Source organism: Lactuca serriola, chromosome 1 (genome assembly GCF_051521515.1).
Source record: "Lactuca serriola cultivar US96UC23 chromosome 1, Lser_US96UC23_V15, whole genome shotgun sequence".
Classification (NCBI taxonomy): Eukaryota; Viridiplantae; Streptophyta; class Magnoliopsida; order Asterales; family Asteraceae; genus Lactuca; species Lactuca serriola.
Window position 1 is genome coordinate 128,247,532 of NC_136408.1, and position 18,438 is coordinate 128,265,969.

General features: G+C 38.3%; 1 protein-coding gene across 3 annotated transcripts; it reads right to left on the reverse strand.

Moving 5' to 3' along the window:
* Window positions 1-9,242: 9,242 nt before the first annotated feature.
* On the reverse strand, window positions 9,243-17,115 carry LOC145098525 (disease resistance protein RML1A-like). 3 transcript variants are annotated; one of them, XM_079036158.1, is made up of 9 exons: window positions 16,997-17,115; window positions 15,351-16,089; window positions 13,092-14,220; window positions 12,684-13,004; window positions 11,725-12,603; window positions 11,000-11,645; window positions 10,532-10,605; window positions 9,605-9,703; window positions 9,243-9,495 (listed from the first exon to the last, which is right to left on the reverse strand). In XM_079036158.1, the coding sequence occupies exons 2-8, from the start codon at window positions 15,923-15,925 to the stop codon at window positions 9,671-9,673; spliced, it is 3,657 nt and encodes a 1,218-aa protein (XP_078892284.1). In that variant the 5' UTR covers window positions 15,926-16,089; window positions 16,997-17,115; the 3' UTR covers window positions 9,243-9,495; window positions 9,605-9,670. The 3 variants fall into 3 exon arrangements, with proteins under 3 accessions (XP_078892284.1, XP_078892286.1, XP_078892290.1); XM_079036160.1 differs by having other exon boundaries at window positions 9,243-9,498; XM_079036164.1 differs by having other exon boundaries at window positions 9,596-9,703.
* Window positions 17,116-18,438: the final 1,323 nt, after the last annotated feature.

Below are 18,438 nucleotides of genomic sequence, written 5' to 3' on the forward strand. Positions count from 1 at the left end.
GACAATTAAGTTGGCAACCTAACATCCACCTATTCACCATGGACATTAGTTACATTGAAAAAGGATCATTATGAGTTCTTATTCATCATGTTGTTGGAAACAAACCAGAGAAATAAACAATAATTGAATAACAAAGTTGCAAGAGATATATGAAGAAGAAGAAGAGGGATTGTTGTGATAAGATTCTCTGTAAAAAATGCGTACACTTTTATTATTACCATAATAATCAACATTTACATTTTGATTACACCCACAAATATACGTACAACAATATTGTACTGTCAATTGACAGTTACTAATGCCCCTACCCATCACATCGGTTCACAATATACCGATTCAACAAAGGCAATGTTCACAGTGTAACGACCCAATTTTCACAACCAAAAATTTCATTTTCAAATTAACACTTTGGAAAACATTTAGGGAATAAACATCATCATTTCATAAACATATTTCGTGTCCGAAACCAAAACATAAAAACAACCATAATGTCAGAGTACAAATCCCAGAATATCTCGTAGTGCGGAAAACAAAGAGCGTGTGTGTGATATGCCGCTACTGCGCCAGCTCCTTCCCCTTCGCTGAAGAGGCACCTGAAACAACAACTGAAAACCGTAAGCACGAAGCTTAGTGAGTTCCCCCACCGTACCACATACCAAAAAACCACATAACATACATATATTGTCAGGCATATCTGGGTGCCCGACCTACCCCTTCGGTCCTCTCGACCGGATACTGACTAGCATATATGGGTGCTGCTCTCCCCTTCGGTCCTCTCGAACGGATACTGACTAGCATACCTGGGTGCTGGTCTCCCCTTCAGTCCTCTCGACAGGTCACTGGGGACTATTTCACCCCTACCACTACCACATAACATGTATCACATAATCTATCTAGCATGGCTGGGCATATCTGCCCCTTCGGTCCTACCGACCGGTATTCTGGGGACTATTTCCCCTACTGTCACTAGCACATAGCATCATATCATACTAGCACATAAACATAACACAGGTAGTAGCACCCCTAGATGAATATCACAGAGACAATCATCTAAACATACACTCCTACTAGTGGGCCGACGTTGTGGCCTTAGACCCACTGCTACTGGAAGGTAACTCACCTCGTAGTAGCTGTTGAACTGTGCGGAAATCCTCTGACTGTTGTCGCTGCTGCTGCTCCGGAAATCCTCCGGCTATAATTCCCACAAAACACTCAGTCAGAAACTGACATCTATTCTTAGGGTAAAATGACCATTTTACCCCTGACCAAGTCAAAGTCAAAGTCAGCTTCTAGTTGACCTGACTCGCCGAGTTGGCTCGCCAACTCGCCGAGTCCCTATCCTTCCATTAGACCTCAAACTCGTCTCTACTCATCGAGTTAGGCGATGACTCGACAAGTTTTCCTTCTAAAAGAACACCGACTGAATCCACATCCGACTCGCCGAGTTGTATGAACAACTCGTCGAGTACCATGAAGATTGCCTTGGACTCGCCGAGTCCGTTCATGCACTCGGCGAGTACCATGAATTCCCAGAACACTTTGCTTAGTCCAGAACGTTGGGTCACTCCCCGGGACTCCTAAAAACCCTTCCACACTCAACTGGTCCTTATGACCCTCACTGATATGGGACCAAAACCCCTGGACTCGCCGAGTCCAGGAATGGACTTGCCGAGCCTATCTCATTACTTACCAAGAACTTCGATTTCTGATGTACAACACTTAACCAAATGATAGATCCGGGCCCCTAAACTCGATCTAGCACGTAAAGTTACAAACTTTACGTGCATGCATGGTACATAAGAGCTTAAAAGGCTCTAAAATGGTTCTTTTTTTGTATGGGGCCTTCCTTGGTGCAAAAAGCAACCTAGATCTTACTTGTGGCTCATAAAATGACGTGATACAGAAGCCCAAACCCCCAACCATGTTTGCAAACATGGTTGGCCACCAAAAATGGCTTAAAAAGCCCTAAATCACCTCAAAGAGGGATCAAACAAATGAATGAGCAAAGTTCAGACTTTATACCTTCCAAAGACTGCAAATGATGAACCAAACTCGAATCCTTCAGTCCCCTCTTGATCCTTCTATGCTCTTCCTTCTTCCTTGAGATCAAAACTCACAAGAATCACTCAAAAAGCCTTAGATCTTCACAAAAACGGCTAGGGTTTGCTATGAGGAGCGTTTGGGAGCATAAAGGGGGAAAGGAGGCTGCATAAGGTCATTTAAATAGGGTGCAAACCCCTGGACTAGGGTTTTTGTCCAAACAGCGGCTACTCGCCGAGTCCGGGACCCGACTCGCCGAGTCCGAAGCTCAAACCCCGCGCCTCATCCCACTTCTACTCGGCGAGTCAGTCCTTCGACTCGCCGAGTCCAAGGCTAAAAAAATGAAAAAATAAATGAAGATTTAATAATAGAGTATGTACCAAGAACCAGGTGCTACAAATCTCCCCCACTTATTTTAGACTTCGTCCTCGAAGTCTGCCGCATGATCCTGAAACAGCTCGGGGTAGTGCTCCATCATCTCATCCACCGGCTCCCAAGTCCACTCCGACCCCTTCCAGTGCTGCCATTACACCTTCACGAGTTCTAATCTTTTGTTCCTCAGATCCTTTGACTTCCGGTCAAGGATTGCTACAGGCCGCTCAATGTAATTCAGGCTGCCATCAACCTGAATGTCCTCCAAGGGTACCACTGCCGTATCGTCCACTAGGAACTTCCATAGTTGAGAGACGTGGAAAGTGCTGTGGATCTGACTGAGCTCGGCTGGCAAATCCAGCCGGTACGCCACCTTGCCAACTTGGGCTACAACCCTGAACGGTCCGATGTACCTTGGGCCCAACTTGCCTTGTTTTCTGAATCGAATGACGCCTTTCCATGGCGACACCTTCAGTAGAACCATATCCCCGAATTGGAATTCCAAGTCTGAACGGCGCTTGTCGACATAACTTTTCTGCCGACTATGTGCAGTCTAAAGCCTGCTCCGAACTTGCTGAATTTTTTCGGTCGTCTTGAGCACTACATCGGTGTTCCCCATGACCCCCTGGCCAACCTCACCCCAACATATCGGGGTCCGACACCTCCTTCCGTACAACATTTCAAAGGGAGGTCGATCAATACTCGCGTGGTAGTTGTTGTTGTACGAGAACTCAGCTAGAGGAAGACAGGTATCCCAGCTACCACCAAAGTATAGACGCATGCCCGCAACATATCCTCTAGAGTCTGGATGGTTTCTTCACTCTAACCATCTGTCTGCGGGTGAAAAGTGGTGCTAAAATGCAGACGAGTGCCCAACTTGTCATGAAATTTCTTCCGAAACCTGGAAGTAAAACGCACATCCCTATCTGAAATCACGGATATTGGCACCCCGTGTCGCGCCACTATCTCCCTAATATAGTTGTCGGACAACTTTTCGGTCGATATACTCTCCTGAATTGGAATAAAATGGGCGCTCTTGGTCAATCGATCCACGATGAACCATATCGAATCCATTCCTCGTGCGGTCCTGGGAAGCTTTGTGATAAAATCCATCGTAATATCTTCCCATTTCCACAACGGGATGTCCAACGGCTGCACCTTGCCGTGTGGTCTCTGATGCTCGGCCTTGACCTTCCTGCAGGTCAAACACCACTCAACGTACCAAGCCAGATCCCGCTTCATGCAGGGCCACCAATAGTCTAGACGAAGATCCCTATACATCTTCGTCTCCCCGGGATGAATAGAGAACCGAGATTTGTGCGCCTCCTCCATCAGAACCTGGCGCACGCCTCCATGATAAGGGACCCGCACCCTACGGTGAAGAGTCAATAACCCTCGGCTATCATAGTCAAAGGAGGAAACCTGTCCCACAATCCGTTCACTCTCTCGATGTTCCTCCTTCATAGCCTCCTGCTGAGCCTCCCGAATCCGCTCCAACTGCAGAGTCACTACGGTTATTCGTAGGCAGATATCTCGGATCGGCGCTGCCTTACGGCTAAGCGCGTCGGCCACCACATTGGCCTTCCCTAGGTGATAAAGGATCTCGCAATCATAATCATTTACCACATCCAACCACCGACGCTGCCTCATGTTTAGATTTGGATGATCCATGAGGTACCTCAAACTCTTATGGTCCGTGTAAATGGTACAGCGAACCCCATAGAGGTAATGACGCCAAATCTTGAGGGCGAACACAACAGCCCCCAGCTCCAAGTCATGCGTTCGGTAATTCGCGTCGTGAGGCTTCAGCTGCCTCGACGCGTAGGCGATGACATGCCCTCTCTGCATCAATATCGCGCCCAAACCTGAGATGGATGCATCGCAGTACACAAAGAATCCTCTATGCCCTCTGGTAGAGCTAAGATTGGCGCCTCGCACAATCTCTGTCTCAGTGTCTCAAACGTTGCCTGCTGCTCAGGCCCCCAACGAAAGACCATGACCTTCCTTGTTAGCCTGGTCAATGGTACGACTATCTTGGAGAAATCCTGGATGAATCTCCGATAATAGCCCGCTAAACCCAAGAAACTTCGAATCTCAGATGGAGACTTCAGAACCTCCCATCTCATCACAGCCTCTACCTTGGCCGGGTCTACTGAAATCCCGTCCTGGTTGACAAGGTGCCCAAGAAACTGCACCTCGCGCAACCAGAACTCACACTTGGAGAACTTAGCATATAAGCTCTCTCTCCTCAGGGTCTCCAACACCTCTCGGAGATGCCCCTCGTGCTCCTCCTGTGTCTTGGAATAAACCAAGATGTCATCAATGAAAATTATCACAGACCGATCCAGCATCGGTCTGCACACGCGATTCATGAGGTCCATGAACGCGGCAGGAGTATTGGTGAGTCCAAACGGCATCACCACGAACTCATAATGGCCATAGCGCGTCCAAATCATGGTCTTCTGCACATCCTCCTCTCCGACCCTCATCTGATGATAACTTGAATGCAAATCGATCTTGGAGAACCAAGATGCTCCCTACAATTGGTCAAAGAGATCACCAATCCTCGGGAGTGGGTAACGGTTCTTCACTGTTACCTTGTTCAGCTCCTAATAGTCTATACACATCCGATGCGACCCGTCCTTCTTCTTCACAAACAGAATCGGGGCTCCCCAGGGTGAACTGCTCGGCCTAATATACCCCTTGTCTAGCAGCTCATGCAGCTGCGTAGAGAACTCCTACATCTCGGGAGGAGCCAACCGATAAGGTGACTTGGCTATTGGAGCCGCACCAGGGACTAGGTCGATCCTGAACTCCACCTGGCGCTCCGGAGGCATCCCAGGCAGCTCCTCGGGGAATATATCCGTGAACTCTCATACTACGGGCACCTCGTCCAGCATCGCTCTACCCGCCTCCCGGGTATCCATAACATACGCGACATAACCTGCGCAACCTTGCTGGAGGTAGCGCGTTGCCCTCGCCGCCGAACATAAGGCTGGCCCTCGCTGTGGTCTCTCGCCCTGAATCACCAACTCTCTGCCACTTGGGGCTCTGACTCGCACTAGCTGTTGCGCGCAGTCTATCACTGCCCCATTGGGGCTTAACCAATCCATACCGATAATAACCTTGTTCCCCCGCAAAGGTATGGGAACCAGATCCACCAGATAACGCTCCTCAAACAATCTGAATACACAATCCCGGAAAACCTCTGATGCTCCCACCGATCGATCGTCGGTAATCTCCACCTCTAAAGGGCAATCCAACCTTCTCGAAGACTCAGGAAACTTCTTGCTAAGCGCAAGAGAAACAAATGATCGGGTAGCCCCCGAATCGAACAACACCTGAACTGGGATACCGTTCACATGGAATGATCCTAAGCAGAGCACATACATATAACATATCACCATTACAGCAGCATAACATAAAAGCATAAATAAAGAATCATACCAGTCACCACATCGGGTGCGGCGCGTGCCTCCTCGGTAGTCAACTGGAATGCCCGACTCCTCACCACCGGAGCCTCTGCCTTTCCCTGTCGGCCATCAGTGATCCGCAGGGTCGCTGGAGCTGGCACCTTCACTGGCACAGCCAGTTTGATCAATACACACTATTGACCGGCATAACCAGTTTGATCGACTTACAGTGACTCCTAAGTTAATTTAATGACTTACAGGATAACGGAATATTTCTTTGTATAAAATTTGTCACTTATTTTTTAAATGATCTGTCATTAAAGTGACATGTAATGTTAAAAACACCATTAAAATAACATGTTTTGTTAAAAAAAATGTAACATCCACAAAGTTAGGTGGATGTCGAGTCAACTTTTGAAAGTTCAAGAGTTAACCTAATTAATGTGAGAAAAACTCATGGTTGACTTTTATTTAACATACTTAACCTAATTTTTTTTGGAGGGGGGGGGGAGGGGGTGGATAATAAGTTAAGATAAGCATAGCGTTTTTCACCTTAGTTTAGGATGTGATTCGCAAAAGAAGAAAAGAGGGTGAAAGATAAATACAAAGACTTTTAACGGATGTCGACCGCTAAAATATGATGGACCCTTCTACCATATTGTGTTACACGATTGGATCTTAGAGTTGGTAATGGACTTAAAGCTTGAAAATGTTACACTAAAGGTGCATGTTTCAATGGTGGATTACTCACACAATCAGTTGGAGCATGTGTCATAAGCAAATTGTCTTGGGGATGATTTTTGGGAGAAACTCAAAGAACAATTCCGAGTTAGAGGAAATTCGTCAACTTTAAAGGGAATTCCATAGACCAAAGAAAGATAAATGATAACAACATTACTCTATAAAAAGTTTCTTAATTTGAGGAGTTTGGAAAGAAGTTGGTGTAGGTTGATGACACAAATGTTAACCAATATATTAAACGATTGTAATAGAATTATCATGTGGCTATTGGTGAAGCCATGGTAATGCAAAAAACAAGACAAGTTGAGAAGTATCACCAATGCAACAAAGAGAAATATAATGAAATGAAGCCAATACACATAAGAATCATAAATTTTGGGAGGTAGGAGCTATCATGCAATATGAAAAGGGGAATTGAAAGACTAGATAATGGTAGCCATTCACAAATGAAAAGATTGAAGACATCATTTTTCCATAAGTATTGAAAGAAATGATATTCAGAAATGCAGTTGGTAGAGGATTAACATGCTTCCATTGTCAAAAATTTAATCATATAGTACCAAAAGGGTCCAAAGAAAAACAATGATGTGAGTAGTGAAAGCAAGAAGAATGAACATCCTAAAGCTATGGTAAAACTTTAAATGATACGTGTGGTAGTCCATGAGGCCACATATGTTATATTATGTACATTTTTAAATTAAAATGTATCAAGAAATGTTATCAATTTGAAAATGACAAGTTTTCTAATGGTAAACATTGAGCATTTAGATGAAACCTAAAGTTTAGCATGTATTATCATCCAAAATTTATTTTTATATTCGATTAAGTTATTACCTTTAGTCTTTCGTTGCGATTTCGAGGATTAAATAATCCTAAGGAGTAGGTAATTACAAAATGACACTAGAAATTTGAACACTTAGGCAAACTTAAAAATGAAATAAACTAAATATAAAATAAAATAAATAAATATACTTAAAAAACCTTATAAAAATCTCGTAAAGTTAGATAATCATAAATGGATGTTGAATCAAAATTTTAAAGTTTAAGAGGGTATGGTATGGGCAACGAGAAGTGGTATTTTTACTGATGTGACATCTCATAACATGGTCATAACATCACGAACACCATTTCCCTCTTCCCCTTGGTGTTATGGCATATTTTGTTGGCGTTATGACACATTGAAACGGGAATATTGATTGGCTGGACGTTTCTTCTTTCTCTATTTTTCTCCTCTTAACCTCCTTATAACATGGTCATAACACCATGAACACCATTTCCCCATTGGTGTTATAAGGTGTTATAACATCACCTCAACGAGCCTATACCTAATGCTCTAAGAGTTTACTTGATTCCAGTGATAAAAAGCCAGAATTGACTTTTATTTAACATACTTGACCCCATTTTGGACTAACTTTATTAAGGAATAAGCTATCTAAGGTTGATTTACTAAATATGGAAAAGCTAGTAAAGAGTTGGAGATGTTTTAGGGCCAAATGGGGAAATAGATAAGTTAAGGGACCATTAATGTCAAATAAGCAAAGATATGAACTTAAGCCCCAACTCTCCCTATTTTTCTCACATTTCACGATCTGGGGGAGTTGAGAAAGAGCTTGGGGCGATTTTCTACTGTTCATGAACAATAGGAGAATGATTTCCTACTGCTCAATGAACAAATGTATTAAGCGTGATTGAGATTTTGACAAGGACGGTAAACCAAGGGGGCAACTACACCCCACCCTCGCCGCTCGGCCGCTGTCTCCACCGCCGCCGTCGTCACCACCGGACGAGCTTTCCGATGCTTACTCGGGAATAGTAAAGATTTTGGAGTAAAATCTGGTGCTTACGACAGACAAAAAGGCTGAAATAAGAACTAATTTCGCTTGTCAAATCTGGACCAGGTTATGGACATGGCTGATAAATTAGAGGTATGTCAAACGTATTCAATCATCGACAACTTCAATTTCACTTGCTCTATCATCAATCTCGATCACAGTTTGATAGTCGACAGAGCTCGACTTCTCCCAAATTTGTATGTTGTTGGTCTTATTTCTATCTTAAATGATTCATGTTATTGACTTTATTAATTAGGCCTATATTAAAGAATTAGGAACGTGCAAAGCAATTTTGACTTCTATAATTAGATTGATTTTTCAAAATATTGTGTCCTACTAAAAGAATTTGAAAGTACAATGCTATTACCGGTTAGATTTCAAAGTATAATGGCTTAACTAGATAAAAATGAAAGTAAAGTGGTGTAATAGAAAGAAATAGAAGCAGGATGCTATAAAGCCTATAATACACATATAATGAATAACACCGCTATTTTTTTTAAATTGGGTGTCTTGGTGTAGAAAGGAGTTCAGATGGAAAAAAAAAGGCTCCCAATTTATGTGGATTTATAGAAGTCATGAAGTAGGTCAATGGTATAAAACCACTTTTGGTATTTCCCTTTACTTCTACAAGTAATTCTTTCTTGACTAAATTACAAAATGAATTCTACCTTTTTGTGCAAAAGACTTGTTAGCCCTTATCATCCTTGTCACTAAATAACACTATAAAGCGTCTCCATTAGTAACTAGACTGTCCCACGTAACAAAATTAATAATCAAGTAGCAAGCTATTGGCTGGTAGATTATCATGTTTAATACCATAGTCAACATTTTGTTATGAACCAACTTGTAAAACAATTGCAATAATTCAGAACAATGGATAGTTTGGGACATTCGAGAAGCCACTCTCCAAAAGGAATAATCCTCTAAAACAAACAAGATACTTATCCCTAATTATTCCTAGTACTTATAGGCTAACCGTCTAACAGAAATTATACCTAAAATGCCCAGAATGCCCTTCTACTATAGGAGATTCTCTCATTATGCTGATTCCCCATCTTGCACCTTTCTAGAAAGATTTGCTGCATATGATATTCCCCCTGCTTTTGGCAATCAAAGATAAATCGTAACTAGTGGTGACAACTAATAAACCATTTTAATTATTCTGGAAAATTTAAATAAACACACAATCGGGGTTACCCATCTTACTGTATGTAGCTATTTTGAATTCAGACAACCATGTATTGTAGCCTCTCTTTCTCAAGCATTTTCATTTCAAGAAAGAGACCTTGAATATTCCTCCTTGTCCTACATATAAAGGAAATTTAAGAAAAATATTAAATCTCACAAAGTGTATGGACAAAGATAGAAACTTGGAGCAATTTAGGCATTCGTAACCTGTTGATCGGTTATATCCTAAGAAGGCCTCTATTAATAACATTCCTTAAAAGACAAGTATTTTTAAGTTTCACATATATGGTAGAGAAAAGTACCATTTTTCCAATGATTGCAATGCAAAAAATAATAATAATAATAATAATAATAATAATAAAATAAAAGTGGTAAAATCAATTCAAATTCAGAAGGCATGGATCTTATAGTTTCTAGAAATATCATGAAGCCGAGACAAATGAGAAAGTATTTGATTTTTCCAATTCTATTATTATTTCCATTCATGAACTCAAAATGCATCTTGCAAATGTTGCTTCTAAACATGTAGAGAAATCAATTTAAATTCAAAAAGCGGAGGAAAATGAAATGTCGGTTAATGAATTGTTGGAAGTTCAAAATGAGGAGGAGGCCCTTAAGGCAAAGACTAAGACTGCAGTAAAGAAGTACAATACAGGCATTTTATGAGAGTTTGATGGAAGAGATAGCTGAATTGTATGATTAAAATTCTCAACAACAAGAAAATATTAAATACTTAGAGAAAATCAGACAAATTTCATGCCCCCATCATATCAGCCCCAACTATGTTTTGACGTTGTCTTTTTAATGCAAGCATCTATTGCATGGTTATAACTCCTTTTATTTTGTTACATCCTAAACCAATCAAAGATATGATTTATAGCATACTTGGATGTGCATGCCCTTATTCATGTGATGAGAGAATGGTTTGGGTGCCAAAAAGTATACCTCAAATGCACGACCATAACCAAGTATGTCCGGCTTCCTCGGGGATAAAGCTCTAAACCACTCTTTCTCTTGTTCTGAATATACATACAAAGTAATATGTTTAAATTTATTCACAAACATCTACTTGGACAAAGTAGTTAGTATTGGGTTTCGAGATATTAATGTGGTCAAACATATCAAGACTTAACGATTTAACATCAACCCATTCAGACGAATCACTACTTGGGGAGATTCATTTGAAACTTAGAGGTAGAAATTTTATTTTTAATATTGTATAAAAACAAACTCTTATAGCAGAGGTCAATAAAATGAATGATAAATGGTGTGGTGGATTTGGGTTATATGAAACATTTATTTATCTACTAATAATAAATGGGTCACTATCTATCTTTCTAAAGAAGTTGGGTCATGGGTCAGATCATTACACATAAGACGTGACAATAAAACATTTTAATAAATGACATCTACCTTTCCAGCTGGGGCCATATGGAACGAATTTACGATGATAGGCAGGCAAGTGAATGCCATAATCAATAAATCTGAGGTTGCATAGGATGTATTGTCCTGTTGTTGTTTGAAAAGGAGAGAGATCTCCACCAATTCTGTGATTCCATGACTTGTAATAACCCAACACATCTTCTTCTTCATCCTTCTTCTCTCCATCTTCATACACAAGACTCACCCCACACTCCTTTATAAGTTCAAACCAATGCTTTTTAAGTTGATAACGTTGCGTTGTAACAGTGATTGTAATGTGGTCACCAACCTCCATCTCATTCATCCCAAACATCCAATGACTTAACATCACAAAACACTTTTCACCTGTAACGTATATGTCCCTTTTATGGTGATATATCCACGTGCGGTTCTTTGTTATATTACTAATTGTCATCATTGGCGTATCGGGGAACTGACCAAATGCATATACAGACCTCTTACCGAAAACTCGTCTTGTGTGCACAAAGCAGAAGTTGAGTCCTGTAAGGAGGTTGTTTGGAGATGATGATGGGATGGTGAATGATATGGAGGGCCCCTCACTTCTATGCCTAAACCAACTTGGCATCTCCTCCGCCTCATAAATTGTGCTGAATATTCCAAATTCATAAATCATCATCTGCCAAATACAAACTAGCATAATAATTATATTATACGTATTCACATAAACACATACAGTTAAGGTAACTAGACAAAACCTGGATTTCAGATTCTGAAGAATTAGTTCCCACACGCCTTTCATTGAGGAAGTCTAAACTACTCCAGCCCAAGCTACGTAATAGCTTTGCCTCAACACTCACCATTGCTTGGATTTTTACCATACCTTCAATTTCATACGACCCAAATGAAGAAGATAACCATTCTATTGATAACCGGAGTGAGGACATTTCTGGATCAAATACAACTTTTTCTAGAATAGAATACAAATCATAACGATTAAGCAACAATTCCTTTAGTGTACGTGGAGGATACTCGACTGACTTCAATTTTTTACAATCATTCATGGTAAGTACCTCAAGCCTAGGAAGGTTTCTCACACAACTGGGCATGGAATTGATAGGATTACGATCTAAAGATAAATGCTTTAACATGGATAGGCGACTAAAGTCCATGGGAAAGGATTCATGTGACAAATTATTATTTGCAAGTGACAACCTTACTAAAGACCCCGGTAAAGACATTGTAAAGGACTTTAACTCAAGGGGTATAGAACCCATGAAGGCTTTGTTTATGCCAATGTTGTTAACTGTGCGTATTTCCAGTGAATCCATATCCATATTCTTGATTCGAGATTCACCAAGATTACAACCATCTAGCAACATTGTTTTAACCTTCTCTAACATTCCTATATTTCTTGGAAGTTGTTCAAGCTTCGTGCAGTAGCTGAGATCAATGAGGATAAGTTCAACACAATGCCCAATTGATTCACAAACATCACCCAAACCAATGCAATTTCTAAGTATTAACCTCTCAAGCGCAGGGAGTTGGTCAAAGTCGCCAACACTATGAAGTTGTTTGCAGAAACTAAAATTAAGAATCTTCAGTGAACCAGACAACCTTTTCTCTTTCAAGCATAACTACAAAAATGTAAATAAGTTAGTATATTATTGAATTTTATCAGCTCACATGGATGAACAATAAATGAAGTTAGGTTTACCATTTGCCTCTTCTCAAGTTGTCGTGGATTACTATAACCACCAACAAATGATTCAATATTGCTATATGACATATCAAGAACAACAAGATTCTCTATAGGTAAGTCGAAAGGTATAGACTTTGAATGAAACCCATGCATACATAACCATTTTTCTCCTGGAAAGTTCTCATAAGACCCATGCATGTGCACATAGTTGAGTTGTAGCATCATAAGATTATCCATGTTAGTGAAGGCACTTGTCTTCAGCTCAAATGATCCTCCTAACTTCTCTTTCTCAACCATGCGCATGTCGAGGGAAAGGCCTAGAAGATTTCCCTTGCCCTAAGAAAAAACAAAATGCAGACAAACAAATTAGGCAATACAATTTTTTTGGACTTGCACACTACCGAAGCATACATGTCCTCTTACCTTTTTTTGTTTTAACACTCTGAATGACTCCTTATGACACCATAATCGACTTCGCTTCCATGGCTTGTCGGGTGATTCAAGACGTACTTCAAATCTTACCATCTCTTGAACCAACTGATGCATCTTCAATTCATTATTCCATCCAATACTAAGAAGACATCTGTCAATGAGATTCCTGATTCCGGATCTTGTGTTTATATCACATGCCTCTAATATTGTTTCGGTAACATCTCTATCTATTCCAACAAAAAAACAAGCAATATGCTTTAACAAGTCCTTATCGTTTTTGGTTGGCAAAGAGTCGAAGCTCATTCTCAAGATATTATTTACAGGGGAACTAATTTCTTTCTTTAGCCCTTCCATGCACCCTTCCCAATATGCCACATCCCGATTATGTAAAGACTTGCCCAAAACTTCAAGAGCCAATGGATGTCCTTGACAATACTTCACAAGCTTATCCGACACCTCTTCATAACCAGCCTTGGGATGGTTACACATGAATGCATGGGAACACAAAAGTTGTTGTGATTCAATCCTAGATAAGCCTTCAAGGAAGTGTTCTACATGCTTGGCTTTACTGTTTGTTTTGAATAGTGCACAACTTTGTGTCATCCATCTGTCCTTTGTTGTTATTATAACTTTGCTTCCAGAATGAAAACCTTTTCTTCCAAGTAATGCATCCAACTGATCAATACTATTGATATCATCAAGAACAAGAAACACCCTTTTTCGAGCTACTGCATTCTCTATCATTGATGTGTATTTTGAAACATTAAATACTTGAATTGGACATGTTTTTGAAATGTCAGCACACAGTTGCTTTTGTACATCAAGGATCCCATTATACTTTCCAGCACATCTCCTACCAATATCTTCAATACAGCTGCTTGTGTGGAATTCATGCCAACATAGCCCATAGACATGTTCGGCTAAAGATGTCTTCCCGATTCCGCCTATACCCGAAATAGTGAGTATGTCTACTGTATGTGAGGATCCATCTTTCAACCATGAAGTTACAAAGTTAATGGAATCATTCATCCCAATAAGTAGTGGTCGAATAGTACCTAAGGTTACACGTAATCTACGGTAGATTTCCTTCACAATTTCTTCAATAAACTCCATCTCAAACCTGAAACTTGATTTAATAAAAATTACAAAACACAATCCACAAAGCTAACAAATCATATCTGGAGATCTAATTTATACAAAGATCCAAATCAAAATTATATCACAAGTGTTAGTGTTAGAAATATGTAGAATATGGTTTATTTGTTTTTAGGTTACTTTATTTATATTTCCTGTTCTAGGTACTAGATGATTTATAAATGAGGGTTTAATCTCTTTATCAATGAGAAAATAATATTCCACAAATCTAATTCTTTCACAACAACTATTAGTTTTAAACTTCTAATTAAGTTCTTTGCATCAAACCATATAGTCTTTTCATTCTAACCATATACGTATCTAATGTGTAAGGTCATATATATTTATGTATAATAAGACCAAAACTACAAATGTAATACAAGTTTTCACTAATAGGGCTTCTAACTTCACTACGTTTCTACAAGTCTATCAAACTTAACTATCAATGTGGTAAGTTAGAAAAAAAAAGCTAGGAGGTTATCCTTTACTATTTACAGGTTATCCTATACTATTTACAACATAAGTATTAATAGTAGATGTATAGGAACACATTGAAAATTTGGTTTTTAATAAAAGGGTTAATTAGTTATTTATGCAACAACATTTCGTCTTTTTCCCGGTGTATGCAACAATGTTATATATAATACACAACAACATTTTAAATTAGGACCAAATCATGCAGCTAGTTAACCTAAAACCGTTATGTATATGATGTGGCATGATCTCTTCCTTTCTTATTGTTGTGTCTTCTTGTTTTAAATACTATATGCAGAAACCAAAGGGCTTATCTCCTAGCGGTATCAAGAGTTGGAAAAGGTATTCCTCCTCCAAGGGGTTGATGTTGCAAGTCTCGCTTGAGACACTGGTGTAGTTTAGGATTAGATTAGGAGCTGTTTAAAATAAATAAATGCATGAAAAATGTGTAAAAACTATTAGAATGGTTAATATATCTATATAAATTGAATTATCAGATCAGATAACATGGATTCAACTTTGTGCATCTTAGTTATCCTACTATATGAAATATACGTCTATTCGATGATATTAAAAAACTTAGCGAAATGCATAGGGTGAAGATGATATTGACATTTTTCATATGGCTGAATATGTGGTTACCTGCCATTTACGTCATTCCCTTTTAAATTAGCAACTTCGATAAGTGCTTTATTCCATCGGTCTATCTTTTGAGCCCATTGACTTCTTTTATTTTCATCTGTCTCTTCATCCATTTTCTGTTTGTGCTTAGACATTGCATCCCCAAAGCTACTTTGTTGCTTCCTGATATGGGTGGGCTCCACATGATAAAATATTGGGATGACAATATGGTTGGATTTCATACGCTGCTCAAGGATCAATAGTAATTCATCAAGGCACCATGTTGAAGAAGCGTAATTTTTAGACAACACAATAATAGAAGCCCGAGATGCCTTAATTGCACTCTCCAATTCTGGTTTCAAATCTTCCCCTGTTTCAATCTCTTCATCATCTAAGAAGGTAGTGATATTGGCATCTATAAGGGCCTCATAAAGATAATTAGTAAAACTAAGGCGAGTGTCAACACCTCTAAAACTTAAAAATACATCATATCTATGATCCTGAGTTGATGAATTATGAACATGAGTTAGTGAGCTATGGCCATGAGTTGACGAAGAAGAGGAAGATCCTTCTGGAAGTTCAGATAGCAGAACCATTATGAGTTATGTGTTGATGACTCACGATTTTGAGTATTTATTTGAACTTAAGGGTATGTCTAAGTAAGCTTTGAAACTGCTCCACATGTTATCAATAATGTAAAGTTGGTTTTATATGCTTTCCTCACTTGTGCTTCAATGTCAGGATGCAGTACATACTGCCTCTACAAAAAAATCCAAATTATCAGTATTTACAATATGCAACTTAACTTCATCAAAGAATTTAAGCTTCAATAATTTTAGTAGTAGTAATAATAATAATATTAATACCTTTGAATTCTGAAAAATAAAATTTTTAGGTAATTAAAATACAATACATATGCATCGCCAAAGTTTTCCATGTGAACCAATACACCTAGAAAATCTTTAAATCTCATTATATGAACTCTGATCGTGTTAATATGCAAATATTTATCCCCAAGTTTTAAGTTTGGAGTTGATATTGGAGCTATATATTGCATAATGTTTATATGTTTGTTTTCACCCCCGAATTAATTTTTGTGTGTAAAGGACATTGATAGCTTAATTAGTGCTAAGCTAGTTTTGTGTGCAAGGGACATATGGGAATCAAGGAGAGAGAGACTGCTCTTATTTTGAACCAACTAATTTATTTAAACTACAACGTCCCTATTTTGATTTAATAAACCCACAAACAAATCAACACCAAATACCATTCTGGATACAACTAAAAGATCCACTATTGCCTCCCATGAAAGTTTCTTGACATACAGATCCCAAAAATTAGCAACAACAGCCTTTTTAAATGTAAATTTCTCTATCACTAGATGTAGTATCATATCTAAAGGATTTCAACTAAAATTCATATGATATGTTTATGAAACTAACAATGTAATCAGAGAGTTGCTAATACAATCACAGGGATTGCTTGCAGTTTGCACCTTTAAAAGAATTCAATGTAAAAAATCGTGTTTATAAGTTAGAAAATATAAAGGAATTGAGGAAGCAATTTTAGAAGGTTGAAGAATTTCCCACTGTGATTATAATGATATTTATGATTAATAAGATGAAATTGTCGAACAATATCTGAAACTAACAGTAAGAAAAGGAGACCTGAAGCAGCGATGATATATAGAGGATGAACCAACAGTGACAAAGCTGAAAAACATGATGACTGAAATCTACAGATCAAATGGTTTCAGGAATCAGGGGTGTTGCTTTTCCTTTTATTCTTTCAAGTAAACATATTAGGAGAAGAAGTCAATTGAAAAAGCCAATGCAAATTTTATAGTAGGGTTAATACTAAAGTGATTAAATATATTTTTTTTTTGGAGAAAAAGTCAATTGAAAAAGTCTTCACCTTGTCCCGCATATAAAGTCAAAGTGAGCAGACAGTGATTTGGACTTTGGAGGACGTTGCAGAACCCTGTGATTATCCATCTGCTTGCTAACAAATCTAAAAATTATTATGAAAATGTAGGGAAATGTGTTTTTGACTTTTTGTTTTTCTACCTACTATCACAGCTCACATCTCAATTTTACATTTTTAGCTTAGGTTTTAAATTTTATTAGGAATCCTCAAAGCTTTGAATTTTTTTATGACTATAGTCCAAACATTTTTATGTTATAAATTTGCTAATAATTTTTATTTTTTATTTTATTTTTTATTTTTTTTTTACTGTTACCATTTTACAACTTTGTTTAGACTTCTTTTCCAATCTTTTTAAAGACTATTTTTAAACTTTTTATGAACTTTTTTATAAAAAATCTTACAACTTTTTTATAATCTTTTATTACTTTTTACAAAAAAACATGTTTTATATTTTTTTAATACAAGATTCTAAACTTGGTTTACATTTTTTTAAAATGTTTTAATACAACTTCCAAATAAACTTTTAAAAATAATGTTTTTAAATATTACATACTCAAAACGTTTATAAATACTTTCATTTAAAATGTTGTTAAACTTGTTTTATAACTTTTTTCAAAAACTTTTTTTTACACTTTACACAATTTTCATACAAGTTTTTTGAGTAAATTACACAAATGGTCCCTATGGTTTGAGGTAATTTGCGCGCTTCGTCCCTAACTTATTTTTTTAACTCGGAAAGTCCCTACTGTTTGTTTTTGTTGCACGCTTGGTCCCTACTGTTTGTTTTTGTTACGCGCTTGGTCCTTACTGTTTGTTTTTGTTATGCGATTGGTCCCTCTCTTACCTAAAAAGAATATTATTTAAATAGGAAAAAATTATGGGATAAGTAAGGTTCGGTGAGGGGGGTTGGGGTTGGGGTGTGTTTATTTAAAAATTTTAAAAAATCAAGGGCAAAATAGTTTTTTTAGGTAAGAGAAGGACCAAGCGTGTAACAAAAACAAATAGTAGGGACCTTCCGAGTTAAAAAATAAGTTAGGGACTAAACGCGCAAATTACCCTAAACCATAGGGACCATTCGTGTAATTTACTCAACTTTTTTTAATACAATGATGTTTTTAAATATTAGAAGTCTAAAAAATTAGAAATACCTTCATTTTAAAAAAAAACTCACTAAAAGAAAAGT